Raw genomic sequence first — 19,315 nt, 5'->3', positions numbered from 1 at the left:
GTGAACTCTTAGCTGCGTCATGCATGTGGGATCTAGTTCCCCAACCAGGGATCGAACCCGGGCCCCCCTGCACTGGGAGCATGGAGTCTTATCCACTGGACCACCAGGAAGTTTCTGCAGTGTTTTTTTTTAATTGATTGCACTATGGTGACTTTTTTGTCCCGAAACTTCCTGTGAAAACATTCATCTGAGGGAACTTAATCATGAAATTGATCAAAAATAACCTAATTTTTCAGACTTGATTCTTTTTTGTGTTTTTAAATTGCCTCTGAGTTTTTTTTAAGTTAATTTTATTTTATTTTTTTTGGCTGTGTTGGGTCTTTGTGTTGCTGCGCGCGGGGTGTCTCTAATTGTAGCAAGCGGGGGCTACTCTTCTTTGCAGTGCGCGAGCTTCTCAGTGCGGTGGCTTCTCTTGTTGTGGAGCACAGGCTCTAGGCGCATGGGCTTCGGTAGTTGTGGCTTATGGGCTTAGTTGCTCTGTGGCATGTGGGATCTTCCCGGAGCAGGGCTCGAACCCATGTGCCCTGCATTGGCAGGTGGATTCTTAACCACTGTGCCACCAGGGAAGCCCCCAGACTTGATTCTTATCTTCAAGGTGTATGTATGTATTTTCTAACTTCAAATTGTTTTTAGCATTTTGAATTAGTTTTAAGTAGTCAATTTTAATTTCTAGACTACTTCAAATCATTGCCTTAATTTGATGTTGATTTTGTTTTTATAGCCAGCTGTTGGACTGCCTACAAGCCTTAGCTTGTCAACTCCTCAGCCTGCAGCTCAGATAACTGTATCATATCCAACACCAAGGTCCAGTCAGCAACAAACACAACCTCAGAAACAGCGTGTTTTTACAGGGGTGGTTACAAAACTACACGATACATTTGGATTTGTGGATGAAGATGTATTCTTTCAGCTTAGGTAAGGTAAACTTCATTAGGTGTTGGCAGATGCCTTGTATTTAGCATTAAGTATATTGATAAGGCACCACTTAACTGTGACATGGAATTATGGTTTAGCTGTTTTCTGCTTTAATCATTCAACGTGTACGTGTGATATTTTTTGATGGAGAATGTGACTAAAGATATCTTTTGATTATTGAGCAGTATCTTTGGATTATTGAACAAACTAGTCATGGTGAATTCTTTGTAAGTGTTTGTAGGAGTGAGTTTACATTTCTAGCTATTCATGAGCAGATTTACAGTGAGATTAAAAATTGAAATAGTTATGCTTTTTAAAATTTTATCTTCTGTTTGACATATCTATGACAATATATACATAAAATGTTTTAGTTGAAATATAATAGGATTAAGTGACTGATGAGCTAATGAATTCGAAATAGTATTTTGTTAGTGTAGTGGTGGTTGTAGGAAATATATATCTCCTTAGATATTTTAAATGTATTTCTAAAGAATGTCCTTAGAAGTACTTTGTTTGGGAAATTAAGTAAGTCTGGGATGTGTATCTACTTTTTAAAAGAGCTTTTTAGGCTTCCATTTCTGGTATAATTTACTTTAAAATGCTAAGTATTTAAGTCTTTTTTTGGAGCAATCTCTTCTGACTGTGTTTGTATTTAACTTAATTTTTTTTCAGTGCTGTCAAAGGGAAAACCCCTCAAGTGGGTGACAGAGTATTGGTTGAAGCTACATATAATCCCAATATGCCTTTTAAATGGAATGCACAAAGAATTCAAACACTACCAAATCAGGTATGTAAAATAACATTAGGTATTATGAAAACTTGGTGGTTGAGTCTTCCAATTTATAAAGATTTTTCTTTAAAAAATTTTTTTTCTTCATTTTTTTAAGAATCAGTCCCAAACACAACCTTTACTGAAGACTCCTCCCGCTGTACTTCAGCCAATTGCACCACAGACCACATTTGGTGTTCAGGCTCAGCCCCAGCCCCAGTCACTGCTGCAGGCACAGATCTCAGCAGCTTCTATTACACCACTATTGCAGACTCAGCCACAGCCTTTATTACAGCAGCCACAGCAGAAAGGTATTACATGCAATGTATCTTTTCTTTTTAGATTTCAGACTAATATAAAAGTGTTCAGTTATTAAAATATCGATAGTATGCTGTGCTATTAATTACAGAAAAAGGCAGGGACTTCTAGAATACTTGTGTATAGCACTTCTACTTGTATAGCGATTGGGAAGTATTTTTATTTTATTTCACTTTTTCAGAGACCTGTTCTTTGTGAACTTAAATATCAAAACTAACAGTCCCCTTTCCCCCTGTTGGCATCTTATCATTTATAGAAGAAAATGTTTTGAGACTTACTGTTATAAACATAACATTTTATATATGTGTAGAGTCTGATGGCAGCACTTTGCTCATTGAACCATAGTGCATTAAATAAATGAGCTGTGTTTTAAAATTTTCTTTTGCAGATTGATAATTTGAAACTCTGGACATTTTCTTATGAAAAGTGTTAAATGATAGTCTTGACTTTAGAAAAAGTCTGCTTAATTGGTATTTTTTAAAAATGTAATTGTGGCATTTTCTCTTTTATCATAAATTGACACAAATATAACAAAGTTATAAAACATTGTGGTGTAGTGAGTTATTAAATGAACACCTGTGTAATTGCTATTTGGGTAAAAAAGTACATTACTAGTTAACTGTTTATCTTTTTTAATAGTTTTACTTTAAGTATGCATGCTCATAAGTATACTTTAGCTTTGTTTTTGAATTTTCTGTAACGTGTGACTCCATCTCTACAATCTTGTGTAAGACTTTTGTTCAACGTTATGTTTTAAAGTTTTTTCATATTTGTTTATTCCATATGGCTCTACTTTTTTGTTTTTATAATATTCCATTGTATGAATTATACAGTTTATGTGTTTTTCTTTGGTAGATGTTTGGATTGTTTCTAGTTTTTGTGTTCTGGAAACACTGCTGTGAGTAGTCATAATGCAGGCATTATGATATTTCACCCCTATTTATACAAGCGTGCCTTTCCTAAAGGAGAATCTTTTCCTGTATTACCATAATCTACTGTCACTTCTAAGAAAAAGCATTTAGATATCCTTGTTTATATTCAGACCTCCCCAGTTGTCTCTGAAATGTATTTTAAAAAGGTTGTTTTTTGGTTTCCTAAACAAAAAGATATTCAAGTTTCATGTGTTGTATTTGGTTATATTTCGTTAGTCTTATTCCAAAATAATTTCCCACTTTTTCTTTCTTTGTTTGTAACATTGACTTTTTAAGAAATCGGTCTGGTTGACTTGTAGATTCTTTATGGAATGTAGTGTTCTGTATTTGTCTTGATTGTGACATTTTTACCTTGTTTCTCTTTCTGCCATGTAAACTATAAACTAGAAGTTAAGTCTAAAGGCTTTTGGCAAGAACACATTGTAGGTGATGTTTTCTAGTTCATACCGCATCATACTAGGAGGCACATGTTGTTAGATACTTCCACTATTTATTGATGTTAAATTTGATTACTTGGTCAGAGTGGTGGCTATAGATCTCTCCAATATAAGGGTTCTTTTTTCTCTTTGTAGATAATGTCTGGATGATACTTTGGTGCTCTGCAAATGTGTTGTTGTGTAGCAATCTTTGGTTTAATGTTTGTAGCTCAGAGATTGGCAAACTACAGGTCTTGGATTTGGTCTGTGACCTGGTTTTGTATGGTCCCTGAGCTAAAAATGGTTTTTACGTTTTTAAATGGATATTTTAAAATATACAAATATGCAAATGGTCTCTACCATTTACCATTCATGGGTCATAAAACCTAAAATATTAGCCAAATTTCTCTATATAAAATTTAACCAAGTAATGCTTTTGAATTTCATTTAAATAGGTTAAAGTATCTTTTTCTGTATCTTTTAAAGCTGGTTTATTGCAGCCTCCTGTCCGTATAGTTTCACAGCCACAACCAGCACGAAGGTTAGATCCACCATCCAGATTTTCAGGAAGAAATGACAGAGGGGATCAAGTGCCCAACAGAAAAGATGACCGAAGGTATGTTTTTAAAGGTATACTTTTGATGGTGGTGATGGTTGCACAGTGTGAATGCACTTAATTCCACTGAACTGTACACTTCAAAATGGTTAAAATGGTAAGTTTATTATATTATATATATTTTTGCCACAATTTTCAAAAAGTTATTAAAAAATGTATACTGTGGAATCTTGCTTATATTACCTATGATATTTATTTCATTTAAGAACTCTTCAGTAGTGCCAGAAATAATAGTAATTTTAGAAAAATTTGCTTTAAGTCGTGAAAGGGAGAGAGAAAGACGTAGATCCAGAGAAAGATCTCCTCAGAGAAAACGTTCCCGGGAGAGATCTCCTCGAAGAGAGAGAGAACGGTCGCCTCGGAGAGTTAGACGTGTTGTTCCACGTTACACGGTTCAGTTTTCAAAGTTTTCTTTAGATTGGTAAGTTCTTTTTTTCCCTATTGTTTTCTTAGATTACTAATTTCATAATTTTGTATAATTTGGAGGAATGTGTTACATTCAGAGAGATTTTTCTTACAACTTTTGTTTCCTGACATTTAGTGATGTTAGTTATATAAGGGCAGAAATTCAGTTTGAAGTAGAATTTTAGTTCTTTGCAAGAGTGCATTATTTTCATACACTCATTAAAGATACCAGCTATTTAAAAAGGCAGCCCCTCTGTAGTGAAGTTGTTCCTTAAAAGTAAAATTATTTAAGATTCAGATTTATTGATAACCTTATTAAGGTTATGCATAGTTCATTGTGTATGATGAAGTAATGATATATTAGTAACCAAGTTAATTGTGGCCTTATAGTATAATAGAAACACAGGCCTACATATATACTCACAGACACGTAACATATATGGATATGTGTGTATGCATAAATACACTTTTTAGCCTTTGAAATCAGAGGTAACTGGAAAGTTACCAAGAATTTCTGAGCTTCACTTGTGAAATGGAAGTTATATCAGTTGGCAGGATTATTGTGAGGTTGAGTTGATTTAATGTACCAAAAGCACTTAACCCTGTGTATGGCAGTTGTAGATACTCAGTGGTGGTTGGGATTTGGTGGTCAACTAGGTAATAGCTGCAAAAGTGCAGTTCATAAAGAGGCAAATTGTTAAGTGACTAATTTGCTCTAAAGGAAAGAAAGAATCATCTAAAGGCCTTGGGACTGGCAATTGTGTATAGGAGAAATTAACAGATGGAAAAACAAATTTATAGTAAAATAAGAAAAACGAATCATTAAAAATGTTTAAAGCCATTTGGTATAGGAACAGGTAATCGCGTGCAATTCAGTGTCTTGAGAGGATATTGCTGCATTTCAATGAAGTATAATAATATAATACTGGCCTATGAAAGTTAAAATTTCTATTTATTCACTTCTACATTGAGTAAATCAGTGTAGTATTTAAGCTACTCAATGCCCAAAAAAATCTTGCTTGATGACTTTGCTTAATTGTTACGTAGTAGGTGTTCATTTACTCTTGCATGTGGTCAAAATATCAACTGTTAATTTTTACTAGTTTTCTTGTTATCCCTGTTTACTTGTATACTTAAAAAATATCTTGTCTGCATATTTAAGAGAAATTCATTGGAAACAAAACAACTTCTCCAGCCCCAAAAATATTAACTAGAGCAGCTCTGCTTTTAAACTCATCTGTTAACCAGCGTAGAATGCTATTCTGGGAGGAGTTGATAATTAGGATATAAATTGAGCAGCTGTCTTTCTCCTTCCAAGTTAAATCTTTACAGTTTCACTTCATCACTTTGAAGTAAATCCCCAGAATATCAGATGAACACATTACAAATAAAAGTGATTTTAAAGTTTCCATATCTCTTCTCATCTGTAGTTGTGGATGGAAATCAAGATTTTCTTATAGTAATATGATTATAAGAGACTGTATGCCAAGAAATGATGTTTTATTTATAGATTTTACTCCTATGGGATAAAACACAACTTCAAAAATTCTGGTTTTGGAAAAGTAGGAAACTATTACACATACTTTCTGTTTGTAGCACTTCAAAAAAAACAACAAAACTCAAATAGTTGTCTTTCACATTTTTGTTATTTTGATAGCAAAATTTAATCGAAATAAATATAATTATGTCAACAACTGTAACTAAGTTTATGCTTCTATATTTCTTACTTTTAGGTTTCAAATAAAAAGACATCCCCATAGATACATTAGTTCACATTTCGTACTCTTACCTTTAGTTGTCTTTTGAAAGGACAGTGTAGTTATCTTTTCATCTTACTTACAAACTGTTGGTGTTTTCCACTTTTCATTATGCTTTTAACAGAAATCTCTTGGCCTTTTACCAGATTGATTTACTTCTAAGTCTCTCTCCTTTAAAAAGCTCTGTTTCTAAAAAAAAAAAAAAGCTCTGTTTCTTAGGAAAAAAGGAAATCATCCTTTTAAAAAAATTCAGTATGCCAGATTTAAAAGGCAAGAAACTTATTCTCTCTTTACCTAATAAAGAATCATGTATGGATCTTAATCATTACATAGAGAGGTATGGAGATGTGGATAATCCAAAAAACATTTGGATTTTGTTTTCATGTAGATTTTTATATTTAATTTTAAATTAACTATGCCTGATCTAGGATCTTACTATAGAATAAAGGTTGTATTTTTTTTCTACACTGTATAAACCTGATTGAGGAGCACTTATACTAATTTGTACCACTCTTATCCCTTCTTTGTATCCATTCTGTATGAACCATAACTTTCTCAAAAGTGCAGCTTCAACTGAGGCAGAAATTGCTTTTGTTCAGATCTTCTCTGGAGCGTGGGTTGAAGTTATTTCAGTGGGTCTTCTCTAAATGAATTTTAAGCTACACACAAAAAATAAAGAAATAAAGGTAACATGTAGATACTAGTTATTTATTCAAAACTGTAAGTAAACATTGGAAAGTGACATTTTCATATACTTCTTTGTAAATCTACAGCTCGTTCATTAATAATTGTTCATTTTCAGCTGGCTTTTAACTGTATCAGATTATATATTTAGCGTTAGACTTGAGTGAATCTTTGCATAATCTTTGGTGTTAAGGCTCTTTATTTATTATTTATGTCTGTTTTTCAGTCCTAGTTGTGACATGATGGAACTAAGGCGCCGTTATCAGAATTTATATATACCTAGTGACTTTTTTGATGCTCAGTTTACATGGGTGGATGCTTTCCCTTTGTCAAGACCATTTCAGCTGGGAAATTACTGCAATTTCTATGTAATGCACAGAGAAGTAGAGTCCTTAGAAAAAAATATGGCCATTCTTGATCCACCAGATGCTGATCACTTATACAGTGCAAAGGTTTGTATTCTGTGATGTACAGCAGGAATTTCTGAGTAGTTACTCATATTAAGAGTGTATGTGAAATTAATCTTCAGAAAGTGGTTAGTATGTTTAAGACCTGAATGTCTGTGTTTTCTTCTTGTCTACCTGATTCTGTTTTGGTTATTTAAGTAATTTAATTTAACTTCCTTTTGCCTTAACTCTTGAACTGTAAAACTGTGGTTATTGCTTTAACATTTTGAACCTTACAAAAATGTGAAGGTGAGGTTCATTTTATTGAGCTTTTTGGAATGTTCCGTAGTTCTGGTAGCCCCACATAAAATGTAATGCTGGGTGAATGCACTATATGTTAGTCTCCAGGGTAACATTCAGTATATTGCTTATGGTCAGTAGTTTTCTGCTATTTGAAAAACATTGATCAAAAAGCATTCCTTGAAAAGTTAAAACTATAATTATAAGGTATCTAATATCATTTCTGCCATAGCATTTTACTGTCCATTATTATAAAAAACTTCAGATATCTATTATGTAAGGATAATTAGTAGTGCTTCTCATTTTTTTACATTACTTTAGACTTTTGACAGGATTGAATTGTTTGACTATAATAGGTAATGCTGATGGCTAGCCCTAGTATGGAAGATTTGTATCATAAGTCATGTGCTCTTGCTGAAGACCCACAAGAACTTCGAGATGGATTTCAGCATCCTGCTAGACTTGTTAAGGTAAAGTGAAACATTAAATATTTTAACTTAAGGTGTATATTTGTTTTGCTTAGTTCTAACTGTATATATATACAATTAAAAAGACTACCTTTTAAATTACGTTGATTTGTTCTGTAACTAATTTTAATATAGTTACAACATTCAATGATGTAGATGTTTTTCTCATTGCAGATTATGGCTGTATCTTATTTGTATGTCACTAGTTCAACTGTCCTTTTGATGTTTTATATTTGAAGCCTAGTAAAATCTTAGTGGTAATGGATTTAGTGTATCTGGTTGCTCTTAAACTTTGAATTATAGCTTGTTTCTTTAAAAGAACTTTTAATCTGAGGAAGTATTTTAGAAGGATGAGTTATGATGTGTAAATCCTATTCCATTGCTGAAATGCAGTGTGGAACACGATGAACTGAACTCTTCCTTGACTGACAGATACCAGAGGTAGTAAAAATGATATTGGAAAGGTTTGTTCCTTTCCTTTTCAAGTATTTCATTTGTAATTTGACAAGTTGCATAATATATATAAATGATTCTTTTTTTTAAATTAGTTTTTAGTGGGCATGAAAGGCAAGGATGAAGCCATGGCCATTGGAGGCCACTGGTCTCCTTCGTTGGATGGACCAGACCCAGAAAAAGACCCCTCTGTGTTGATTAAGACTGCTATTCGTTGTTGTAAGGCTCTGACAGGCATTGATCTAAGTGTATGCACACAATGGTAAGTACCAATTCATTTCTTGATTAGAAATGTGTTTTTAATAGTTTATGTAGATGTTCTTGTCTATCAGCCTTCCCCTCCCCCACCCCTTATTTTAGCAGTCTTGATCATGCGGGTAATCTCAAAGGAAAATACTCATTTGTAGCAAAAGTTTATTTGGTGCCAAAAATGTTTGGGAGAAAAGGATTAAGAACTAATCAAAATAAACTGAAAATTTTAATGTTTTGTTATGCCGTATTTTGGAAGTTGGATGTATGTTGAAAATATTTTTCATTTCATGCATAGCTGGAGAAGATCGTCAAGAGAGAACTTCATTTCATTATAATTCTTTTGTTATAAAATGATGTAGTTGCTGATTATTTTTGTTCAGCCATATTTTCTCTTGAGGCTTATTTGTCCTGTGTATTTTAGTATATTTCGTGTGACTTAATTGAGAATATTCCTTTTTTAGCACATGAAATCTGAACAGCTATCCAGCTTCTTCAGGTATTCTCTAAAATATGGGTAGCTCTGTAATCAAACTTGAAAATGCCTTGGGGAACATATTCTTTAACCATAAAATATTGTACAAATGTACCAAAAGAGGAACTATGGCTTCTATAATTTTTTTTTCTTTAGACCAACCTCAGGTTCTTGCAGCAAAATTTCTTTACTTGATGTGCTACAAGTGAACTAGGGTCTTTAAAATGTATTTTAGAATTTTTTTTCCAACATGCTTCTTCCCTTGCAACAGGTACCGTTTTGCAGAGATTCGCTACCATCGCCCTGAGGAGACCCACAAGGGGCGTACAGTTCCAGCTCATGTGGAGACAGTGGTTTTATTTTTCCCGGATGTTTGGCATTGCCTTCCCACCCGCTCAGAGTGGGAAACCCTCTCCCGAGGATACAAGCAGCAGCTGGTCGAGAAGCTTCAGGGTGAACGCAAGGAGGCTGATGGAGAACAGGCACTGAACGCTAATCCCTTTTTCTATTTCCGCTTCTCACAGGCACAGGAACACAGGCACAAATGCACACCACACACTACATAACAAACACACATGGAGGAACATAGCTGGTAACAGCGACTGGTAATCCAGCTTTCAGCAGTATAGTTGTATGTTCTTTTCTCTTAAAAAAAAACTGTCTATTATGCTAACTTTAAGAGTGCTGAGACCTCAAAGGAAAATAAGATGTGCTTAAATTGCACAGAATTTTGTTTTTATCATAGGTCTAGTTGCTGGAATCTGGGACCAGTTGTTGAGCAAGATTCAGTATTAAGCCATTTTAAACATTTTGCCATTTTCTAAAATTTAAAAAATTTTCTCTTTCACGGTCATCAGTTCTAGTCATGGATATTTGAAATTGGACAACCACAAGTCTGAGAGATTTGAAATTTCAGGCTATGTGGCATCGTCTTTGGTACATTTGAAAGGTCTGACTAAATCAGTCTTAACTTTGGGTGGCTTGAAAATTGGGGCAAGATCACACACTGTGTGGTTAGTGGAGACCGGCAGTGTTTGTGCATCCCTGATATCCTTTGTGTTGTAATTTATCACCCTTTTGTGTTTCACAGATCTGGCTTTGATTGGCTGATGAGTGTCTTTGTGATCAGTTAAAAGTGGTAGAATGTATGTACGTGGACTTGCCTAAATAATAACTTTAGGAGAAGACAATCTGAAACATTTGTGACCTTGCACAGATCAGCAACAGACTTTTAAAAATAAATTACCTTTATTTTAAGGTTGCAGAATAGTAATTCTGTTGTTTACTTTGTATATCAGGATGAAGAAGAGAAGGATGATGGTGAAGCTAAAGAAATTTCCACTCCTACCCATTGGTCTAAACTCGATCCGAAGACAATGAAGGTAACTTTGAAAGTAATGGTGTATAATTTGAAGTCTATGAACAGGAATAGAGGATGTTGTGAAACATTAGTTTTTCAGATATAAGCCATTAAAAATGAAGTCCACTGGTTTTATGTAAATATTCTGTGCTTGTGTGTGTGTGTGTAAAAATTAAATAAAAGGTGACTTCATAAATCAGTTCAGCCAATGTCTGTTAAATTTAATATACATGTGCTTATAGTATGAGGAACATTTCTTTTCTGATTTGGAAACTGACCAAGGTGGAATTTCTGCACTTAATTAAGTTCAAGGAGAAGCAATGAAACATTGGAAAAAGAAAAAATATTTTTAAATAAAATTTAAAAGTAAAATGTGGATTGATATGCATCTGAACTAGGAAGAAGGTAATTTAAGAGCCTTTTCTTAAAATTTTTGATTAATCCTTACTAGTTTTCCTTTACTCCCCAAGGTCTCTGGACCTGTTATCTTTTTGCAATTTTACATCTCTGGGCCTATATTGTCAATGTAGATCCATAGATTCTGCATACATAAATTCTACATAGATCAGAAGATCAGAAGCTTGCTTGCTTTTGCAACTTCCTATTTATGAAAGCTGACCTTTTTGTTAACTTCTGTCCTCAGCAAAAAACCGGTTTTTTCTTTTTTATGAAACTGTAGTTTTAAAACCAACACTGCTTTTTTAGTAAGTAGAGAATGTATATCATAAGAATGTTTGTTATTCTTGCACTACTCCAAGTTATTTTCCTCAACATCAGGTTTCATATAGAGTCCTGTGGATTCAGTTTATTAGATTACGCCTGCACCCCAAGGACTTTCTGTCAAACTGATGGCTTGCTGTTGTTTCTTATTTTAAAACTTGTATTCCTTTTGATGATAAATATAATGCATGCTTATTTTAAACATTGGTGTATGCATAAAAAATTGAAGAAAAAAATTTCTCAAACCTATCACTCAAATATAACAGCCTTTCTTAAAATTTGATGTGTTATCTTCCATTATTTTTTTCTGGGTACAAGTTGGTTGGTTGGTTGATTGATTCTAATCATGTTGTATAAAAAAGTTGCTACCTCATCCTTTTCAATTAATAATAGTGTTTCCCATGTAATTATTTTTAAATGTTCTGTACTGTTCCATCTAGTTGATGTACTTGTTTTTTCCTTAGGTATTACTCCTTTATTGGATATTTAGATTCTTCACTTTTTTGGAGGGAGGGATTATGACAAGGAATGTATCCATATAGAAAGTTTTTTTCTTGTGTTGAGGTTATTTCCTTAGGGTAAATTCCTGGGAATTAGAATTTCTGGGTCAAAGAGTATTAACTTTTCTTTTAAAAAGCAACTTAAAATATGTTGCAAATTATTTTTAAAAAATTCTGTCACTTTGCATTTTCACAAACATTTTATGAGCTGTACAAGTGTCCCTTTCACCAAAATTTAAAAGAAATCATACAAAAAGATCATTGCACAGTTCCCTATTTCACTATCCTGTTTTCTTTTTCTGTGTTTTTATACTGTATATTTAGGTAAATGATCTCCGAAAAGAATTAGAAAGTCGAGCTCTTAGTTCCAAAGGCTTAAAATCCCAGTTAATAGCCCGATTGACAAAACAGCTTAAAGTAGAAGAGCAAAAAGAAGAACAAAAGGAATTAGAGAAATCTGAGAAAGAAGAGGAAGAGGAGGATGATAGGAAATCTGAAGATGATAAAGAGGTATGTATATACTAAATCATTTAAATACTATTAAACGTAATATTGGTTTATAGGGTTCTTGAAATATGTATGTATATACTTTTATTAAGGTATAGTTTACATAATAGTAAAATTCATTCTTTTAGTGAACAGTTGTACAAGTTTTGACACATGCATATCATCGTGTAACCACCACCGCAGTCATTGATATAAAACAGGTCTGTCACCCTCTGTAAATACCCTGAACCCCTTGTAAGCATTTTCTTCTCCCACCCTGTCAGCCTCTGGAAACCACTGATCTGTTTTCCTGTAGTTTTGTCTTATCCAGTATATCATGTAAATGGGATTACATAACCTTTTGATTCTGACCTCTTTAACTTAGCATAATGCATTAGAGATTCACCCATTTTATGTTTCTGTGGTTTGTTCCTTTTCATTGCTAAATAGTATTCCATAGCATCAGTGTATCAGTTTGTTTATTCATTCTCCACTTGAGAGACATTTGAGTGATGTAGAAGTCACATATTTTTAGTCCTCCCTCTTAAAAATGAATAATGTTTTAGATAGAAAGATGAATGGAAATTTGGTTGACAAAGCCATTAAGATGAGAGATTGAGTTCTAGTGAAGTGCTTGTCTGAGAATTTTGTTGCTTTAAAGTTGTGTTTGATTGCATCTCAAGCCTTAAGACTCAGAGGCTGTTTATTCTCTCCCATGTATGCCTCAGTCTTATGCCCAGAAGAATAATTCTTGGATATTTTCTGAATTTGCAACATGGGGATGTCAGAAGTGTGTTACAACACCAGTAATTGGATAAACCAACATTATGTGTTTCCTAGTGGAATGCATTGTGAAGTATACATCATTAATTATGAAGTATTCTTGCTGAAAATGTTTTACCTTAACCTAATTGTGAGAAAACAGATAAATTTAGAACACGAAATTCTACAGAGCAGCTTGTCTGAACTTTGCAAAAAATGTCCATGTAATGAAAGAAGGAAAATGGCTTAAAGAAGGTTAGTAAGACAGACAATTGAATGCACTAAGTGAAACTTGACTGGGTCCTGGATAGAGGGGGGAAAAGCCATAAAGAGTATTTTTGGAATAATTGGAGAAATTTGATTATGGATGTGATATTAGATAACATTGAAAAAATGTTAAATTTCTTGGATGTGATAATGGTTTTGTAATTATGTAGGAAAATTATCTTGTTCTTAGGAGATGCACAATTTCTAATTTTATTATGTAAGTTATAAATATTTATTTTGATAGTGAAATTGTCTCAGAGTTTTGACCAGCAGGAGGCCTTTCAAGTTGGCTTCTGTGTTCTTGAAATGTCCTTGTCATTTTTTGAGAACTTTCTTATTTTGCAGCACGGTACAGTGTTTTAGTCTTAGTGTACTATCCCTGCCCTATTTCTGAAATCAGCCACTTCCCCAGGATGCCCTGGTACCTTTTCGTTAAGAATGATGCATCATATTTACAACAATATGTATATTGAAAGTCATGGGTTTGTACTAATATCTCCAGTTCTACTCCAACATCACAGAGTTCATTCTTAGTTCTCTCTTTCCGTGTATCTTAACACCTTTCTCCAATAATGAGAAACATACCTTCTATTATACTTAATATATTTGCTTACTTTCTCAGTTGTCCATCACATCCCCTCTCCAGTCTGGATATCCTCCTTATCATTCCCTGCCCTATGCTTTCTCTGTATGGTTACTTCCTTGCTTCATTTGAGTTTCAGTGCCTGGTAACAGGGCAGCTCATCTGCTCTGGGCCATTGTAGCTTTCCTTCCTCACCAGCCTCCATCCCCTGTGTAGATACCTGCTTTGCTTATAGGAATTGCTTTAGAACTGAATTGTTCAGGACAGGAATGGTAGAAAAAAGAAGGCAGACAGTCGATTTTCACTTCTTGATGTTAGTGGCCATTGGTGCTCAAATCCTAGATCCATTGATTTATTGGGATTAAAAATGGTGATATAATTTTTATTTTGTTTTCACATATTCCCCTCATCTACTGTTTGGTTACCCAGTGGTACAGGTTTGCCTTTTGGTAAATTCATATAGAAGAAGGCAGGATCAATACTTCTTTTTCTTTTTAAAATATAGAATGTTGGGAATTCCCTGGCTGTCCAGTGGTTAAGACTCCATGCTTCCACTGCAGGGGGCCCAGGTTTGATCCCTGGTTGGGAAACTGAGATCCCACATACCACATGGTGTGGCCAAAAAAAAAAAACTTTATCTATATCTCTCTATCTATCTATCTATCTATCTATCTATCGAATGCTTCATGAGTTTGCATCATTCTTCTGCCATGCTAATGTTAGTATACGTGCTGCTAAATCAAGCGCTATTTTTTTTGTTTGTTTTTGGGTGTTTTTTGTTTTTGTTCATCAGGTTTTCACGATAATGAAATGGTTCCCTGCTGTCCTCAGATGGTAACCTGTTTGTTTTTAAACATCATTATGAATATGTGGATTTGAACATTTTTGATGGGTTTTGATTCTTTGCAGTTCTTATCCTTATTGCAGCTCAAATTGTCCCCCTTTTTCTGGTGCATGGGAATATATACTACGGATACACCATACAAATATAATATTAATAGCCCCACCACCAGCATTAAAGTATTGCTTACTTTAAATATATTTTTGCATTTACTATTGCTATACCTGCTTTCTACCCACTTTTCTTTTTTATTTTTGTTAATGTTTTATTAACAGTGTCATGTATTTTTTTTTATTTTTTTTATTTTTTTATTTATTTTTTTATTAATTTATTATTTTTTTGGGGGGGTACACCAAGTTCAATCATCTGTTTTTATACACATATCCCCGTATTCCCTCCCTCCTTCGACTCCCCTCCCCCCACCCTCCCTCGAGTCCCCCCCACCCTCCCTGTCCCAGTCCTGTAAGGCATCTTCCATCCTCGAGTTGAACTCCCTTTGTTATATAACAACTTCCCACTGGCTATCTATTTTACAGTTGGTAGTATATATATGTCTGTGCTACTCTCTTGCTTCGTATCAGCTTCCCCTTCACCCCCCGCCCCCCCCAAACCTCGAGTTCTCCAGTCCATTCTCTGCATCTGCGTCCTTGTTCTTGTCTTGTCACTGAGTTCATCAGTACCATTTTTAGATTCCGTATATGTGAGTTAGCATACGATATTTGTCTTTCTCTTTCTGACTTACTTCACTCTGTATGACAGACTCTAGGTCTGTCCACCTCATGACATATAGCTCCATCTCACCCTTTTTTATAGCTGAGTAATATATTGTATTCCATTGTATATATATGCCACATCTTCTTTATCCATTCATTTGTGATGGGCATTTCGGTTGCTTCCATGTCCTGGCTGTTGTAAATAGTGCTGCAATGAACATTATGGTACATGTTTCTTTTGGGATTATGGTTTTCTTTGGGTATATGCCCAGGAGTGTCTACCCGCTTTTTTATGTTATCCTGTGAATACATTGTCCTAGCATGTAGCGTTACACCCTGTACTCTCTCTTTTTTAAATATTTATTTGGCTGTGCTGCGTCTTAGTTGCAGCATGTGGGATCTTTGTTGCATCATGCAGGATCTTTGGTTGCGGCATGTGGGATCTAGTTCTCTGACCAGGGATTGAACCCCAGGCCTCCTGCATTGGGAGCACGGAGTCTTAGCCACTGGACCACCAGGGAAGTCCCTGTACTCTCTTTAATGCTCATTTAATTTTGTGTTGTTTTTGTTTTTTAATAAATTTATTTATTTTTATTTTTATTTTCTTTATTGGCTGCTTTGGGTCTTCCTTGCTGTGCACGGGCTTTCTCTTTTGCAGTGAGCAGGGCTACTCTTTGTTGCAGTGCGGGCTTCTCATTGCAGTGGCTTCTCTTGTTGCAGAGCATGGGCTCTAGGTGCACGGGCTTCAGTAGTTGTAGCACACAGGGTCAGTAGTTGTGGCGCAGGGGCTTAGTTGCTCCACAGCATGTGAGATCTTCCCGGACCAGGGCTTGAACCCATGTCCCCTGCATTGGCAGGCAGATTCTTTTTTTTTTTTTTTTTTTTTTTTATATCTATCTATTATTTATTTATTTAATTTATTTATTGGCTGTGTTGGGTCTTTGTTGCTGCACATGGGCTTTCTCTAGTTGCTGTGAGCGGGAGCTGTTCTTCATTGTGGTGTGTGGGCTCCTCATTGTAGTGGCTTCTCTTGTTGTGGAGCATGGGCTCTAGGCGTGTGGGCTTCAGTGGTTGTGGCACACGGGCTCAATAGTTGTGGCTCACGGGCTCTAGAGCACCGGCTCAGTAGTTGTGGTGCATGGGCTTAGTTGCTCCATGGCATGTGGAATCTTCCCAGAGCAGGGCTTGAACCAGTGTTCCCTGCATTGGCAGGTGGATTTTTAACCACTGTGCCACCTAGGAAGTCCAGCAGGCAGATTCTTAACCACTGTGCCACCAGGGAAGTCCCAATGATCATTTAATTTTGGTTTTATGACTATATATCTAATGCTCACAACTAGTCTTTGTCATTGTCTCTGAAGCTCATGTGTAGTAGATTCCTCAGAGCTCATGGTAGCAATATTTAAGTTATTGTATGTTGTTAACAGTTTGACTATATCCTATGTACTTGAAAATCACTTTTGCTGAATGCAAAATTTTTGATTCACATATATTTTCCTTGAGTATCTTAAACGTTACTTTTTTTCTTACGTAAGATTTTGTTGTGAAAAAGTGACGAAAATGCGCAATCACTATTTTGCCTAGGTGTATAAATTTCTAATCTTACTAGAAATATGTTTTGATATTGGTCATTTTGGGTTAATATCATCAGATGCATAGTGTGCGCTTTCAGTACGTAAGTTCGGATTTTTTTTTTCCCCCAGGGAAGCTTCTCTTTAACATTTTTTGGTTTGTTTGATGCTAAAAAGTGCATAAATTAAAATTACCCTTATACTGTTTTTCAGTGTACAATTCATTGACATTAAAGTACATTCACAATGTTGTGCAGCCATCACCACTTTCCATTTCTAGAACTTTACCCAAACAGTAACTCCTCCTTCCTATCCGCCTAGTAACCTCTGTTCTTTCTGTCTCTATAAATTTGCCTATATTAGATACCTCATGTAAGTGGAATCATACAATGTTTGACTTTTGTGTCTAGTTTTTTTTGCTCAGCATGATGTTTTCAAGGTTCATGCATATTAGCATGTACCTAAACTTGATTTCTTTTTAAGGCTGAATAAAATTTCATTGTGTTTATATACCACATTTTGTTTATCCATTCATCTGTTGATGGAAATTTGTATGGTTTTTACCTCTTGACTAATGTGAATAATAGTGCTATGGACAAACAAGTTTTGTTAAGTAATAGTTTTTTATTTGTTCTGTTCCATTGCTTTGGTTTTCTTTAAGAAATTCTGATGTATTGAAATTTTTGCTTCTTCAATATTGGTCACTTTTTCTTGAATATTTTTCCTTTTCATTTCTTTTTGATTTTTAAGATTTCCACATTACCTTCTGTTCTCTTAAGGCATTATATCTCTTGAGTTTATTTGCTTTTTTATTCCTTCCGGTTTATTCTTTTTTTTTTTTAATTTTATTTATTAATTTATTATTTTTTTGGGGGGGTACACCAAGTTCAATCATCTGTTTTTATACACATATTCCCTCCCTCCCTCGACTCCCCCCCCCCCTCGAGTCCCCCCCTACCCTCCCCGTCCCAGTCCTCTAAGGCATCTTCCATCCTCGAGTTGAACTTCCTTTGTTATACAACAACTTCCCACTGGCTAGCTATTTAAATTCTGAATTTAAATTCTGAATTTAATTTTAAATTTAAATTTCTGAAACTGTCTTCTCTTTTCTGATTGTTCCTTAAGTTCTGTCACCTCCTTTATTATTTTTTTTTTGACGTGGACCATTTTTTAAGTCTTTACTGAATTTGTTACAGTATTGCTTCTGGGGTTTTTTGTTTTTTAAATGATGTGTGTTTTTGGAGGCATGTGGGATCTTAGCTCTCTGACCAGGGATCGAACATGCACCCCCTGCATTGGAAGGCGAAGTTTTAACCACTGGACCACCAGGGAAGTCCCTGTTACCTCATGTTCTACTTTTGAAATTCTTTTTCATGTTGTTCTTTTTCATATCTTGTAACATTGTCTTAATGCTTTTTATCACACTTTAAAATGGTAAGTTAAGATTTTTATCTGTCTTTTCGCCATGTCATTGGGTCTTTGTGGCACGTGGGCTTCTCTCTAGTTGTGGTGTGAGGGTTTTCTCTTCTCTAGTTGTGGCACGCAGGCTCCAGGGTGCACGGGTTCTCTAGTTGAGCCATGTGGGCTCAGTAGTTGTGGTGCATTGGCTTAGTTGCCCCACAGCATGTGGGATCTTAGTTCCCTGACCAGGGACTGAACCTGCGTCCCCTGCATTGGAAGGCAGATTCTTTACCACTGGACCACCAGGGAAGTCCCACTATTGCTTATTTTTATGTGAATATAGTTTTCCAAAAGTATATTTATTAGAAGGAGGTTGCTTCAGGTGGCTTTTCTAACGTCACAGAGCTCTGTGTTCTGTTATTTTCTTGTTCTGTCAAAAAGTATGGTGACTTGTGGATATTTCTATCTTTACTGCCCTCTATCACCTTTTCTTTTTTAGGATTTATTCATTTATCCATTTTTGGCTGCATTAGGTCTTTGTTGCTGCGCTTGGGCTTTCTCTAGTTGTAGCGAGTAGGGGCTGCTCTTCATTGCAGGGGCTGCTCTTCATTGCAGAGCATGAGCTCTATGTACGTGGGCTTCAGTAGTTGTGGCTCACGGGCTTAGTTGCTCCACAGCATGTGGGATCTTCCTGAATCAGGGATTGAACCTGTGTTCCCTGCATTGACAGGAGGATTTTTAACCACACTGCCACCAGGGAAGTCTCCCTCCAACACTTTTTATCCGGACTTCTCCCATGTCTCTGTTGTCTCTTTGTTGTCCCTGTCCTGCTCACTATTGATTCTGCTCCCAGAAGTTTCTCCTCAGTGTGGGACCCTATGCTGGAAGGATGCCCTGGTAAATCAGCTTTGCAAGTTCATAGGTAGGGCTAGAATATCTAGGCCCTTTCAGATATTAGCACTGACCCCT

The 19,315-nt window shown here is 35.3% G+C and overlaps 1 protein-coding gene and 1 non-coding gene across 5 annotated transcripts in view; both read left to right on the top strand.

The window, feature by feature from the left end:
• The window catches only part of CCAR1 (cell division cycle and apoptosis regulator 1), a 52,536-nt gene that overhangs the window by 16,941 nt on the left and 16,280 nt on the right, over positions 1–19,315 (top strand). For all 4 annotated transcript variants that reach the window (XM_057734894.1, XM_057734893.1, XM_057734895.1 and 1 more), the window contains exons 6-16: positions 722–915; positions 1,588–1,702; positions 1,803–1,995; positions 3,837–3,966; positions 4,226–4,387; positions 7,039–7,264; positions 7,855–7,968; positions 8,514–8,680; positions 9,414–9,624; positions 10,441–10,524; positions 12,047–12,232. In XM_057734894.1, coding sequence (XP_057590877.1) covers positions 722–915; positions 1,588–1,702; positions 1,803–1,995; positions 3,837–3,966; positions 4,226–4,387; positions 7,039–7,264; positions 7,855–7,968; positions 8,514–8,680; positions 9,414–9,624; positions 10,441–10,524; positions 12,047–12,232 — 1,782 coding nt within the window. The remainder of the gene's footprint in view (positions 1–721; positions 916–1,587; positions 1,703–1,802; positions 1,996–3,836; positions 3,967–4,225; positions 4,388–7,038; positions 7,265–7,854; positions 7,969–8,513; positions 8,681–9,413; positions 9,625–10,440; positions 10,525–12,046; positions 12,233–19,315) is intronic.
• Positions 8,318–8,382, top strand: LOC130854717 (small nucleolar RNA SNORD98). The gene has a single exon (XR_009054155.1). It is a non-coding gene; the product is annotated as a small nucleolar RNA SNORD98 (small nucleolar RNA).

Source organism: Hippopotamus amphibius, chromosome 5 (genome assembly GCF_030028045.1).
Source record: "Hippopotamus amphibius kiboko isolate mHipAmp2 chromosome 5, mHipAmp2.hap2, whole genome shotgun sequence".
Lineage (NCBI taxonomy): Eukaryota > Metazoa > Chordata > Mammalia > Artiodactyla > Hippopotamidae > Hippopotamus > Hippopotamus amphibius.
Note: the sequence above shows the minus strand (reverse complement) of the source record. Positions and strands in the feature narration are given on the sequence as shown.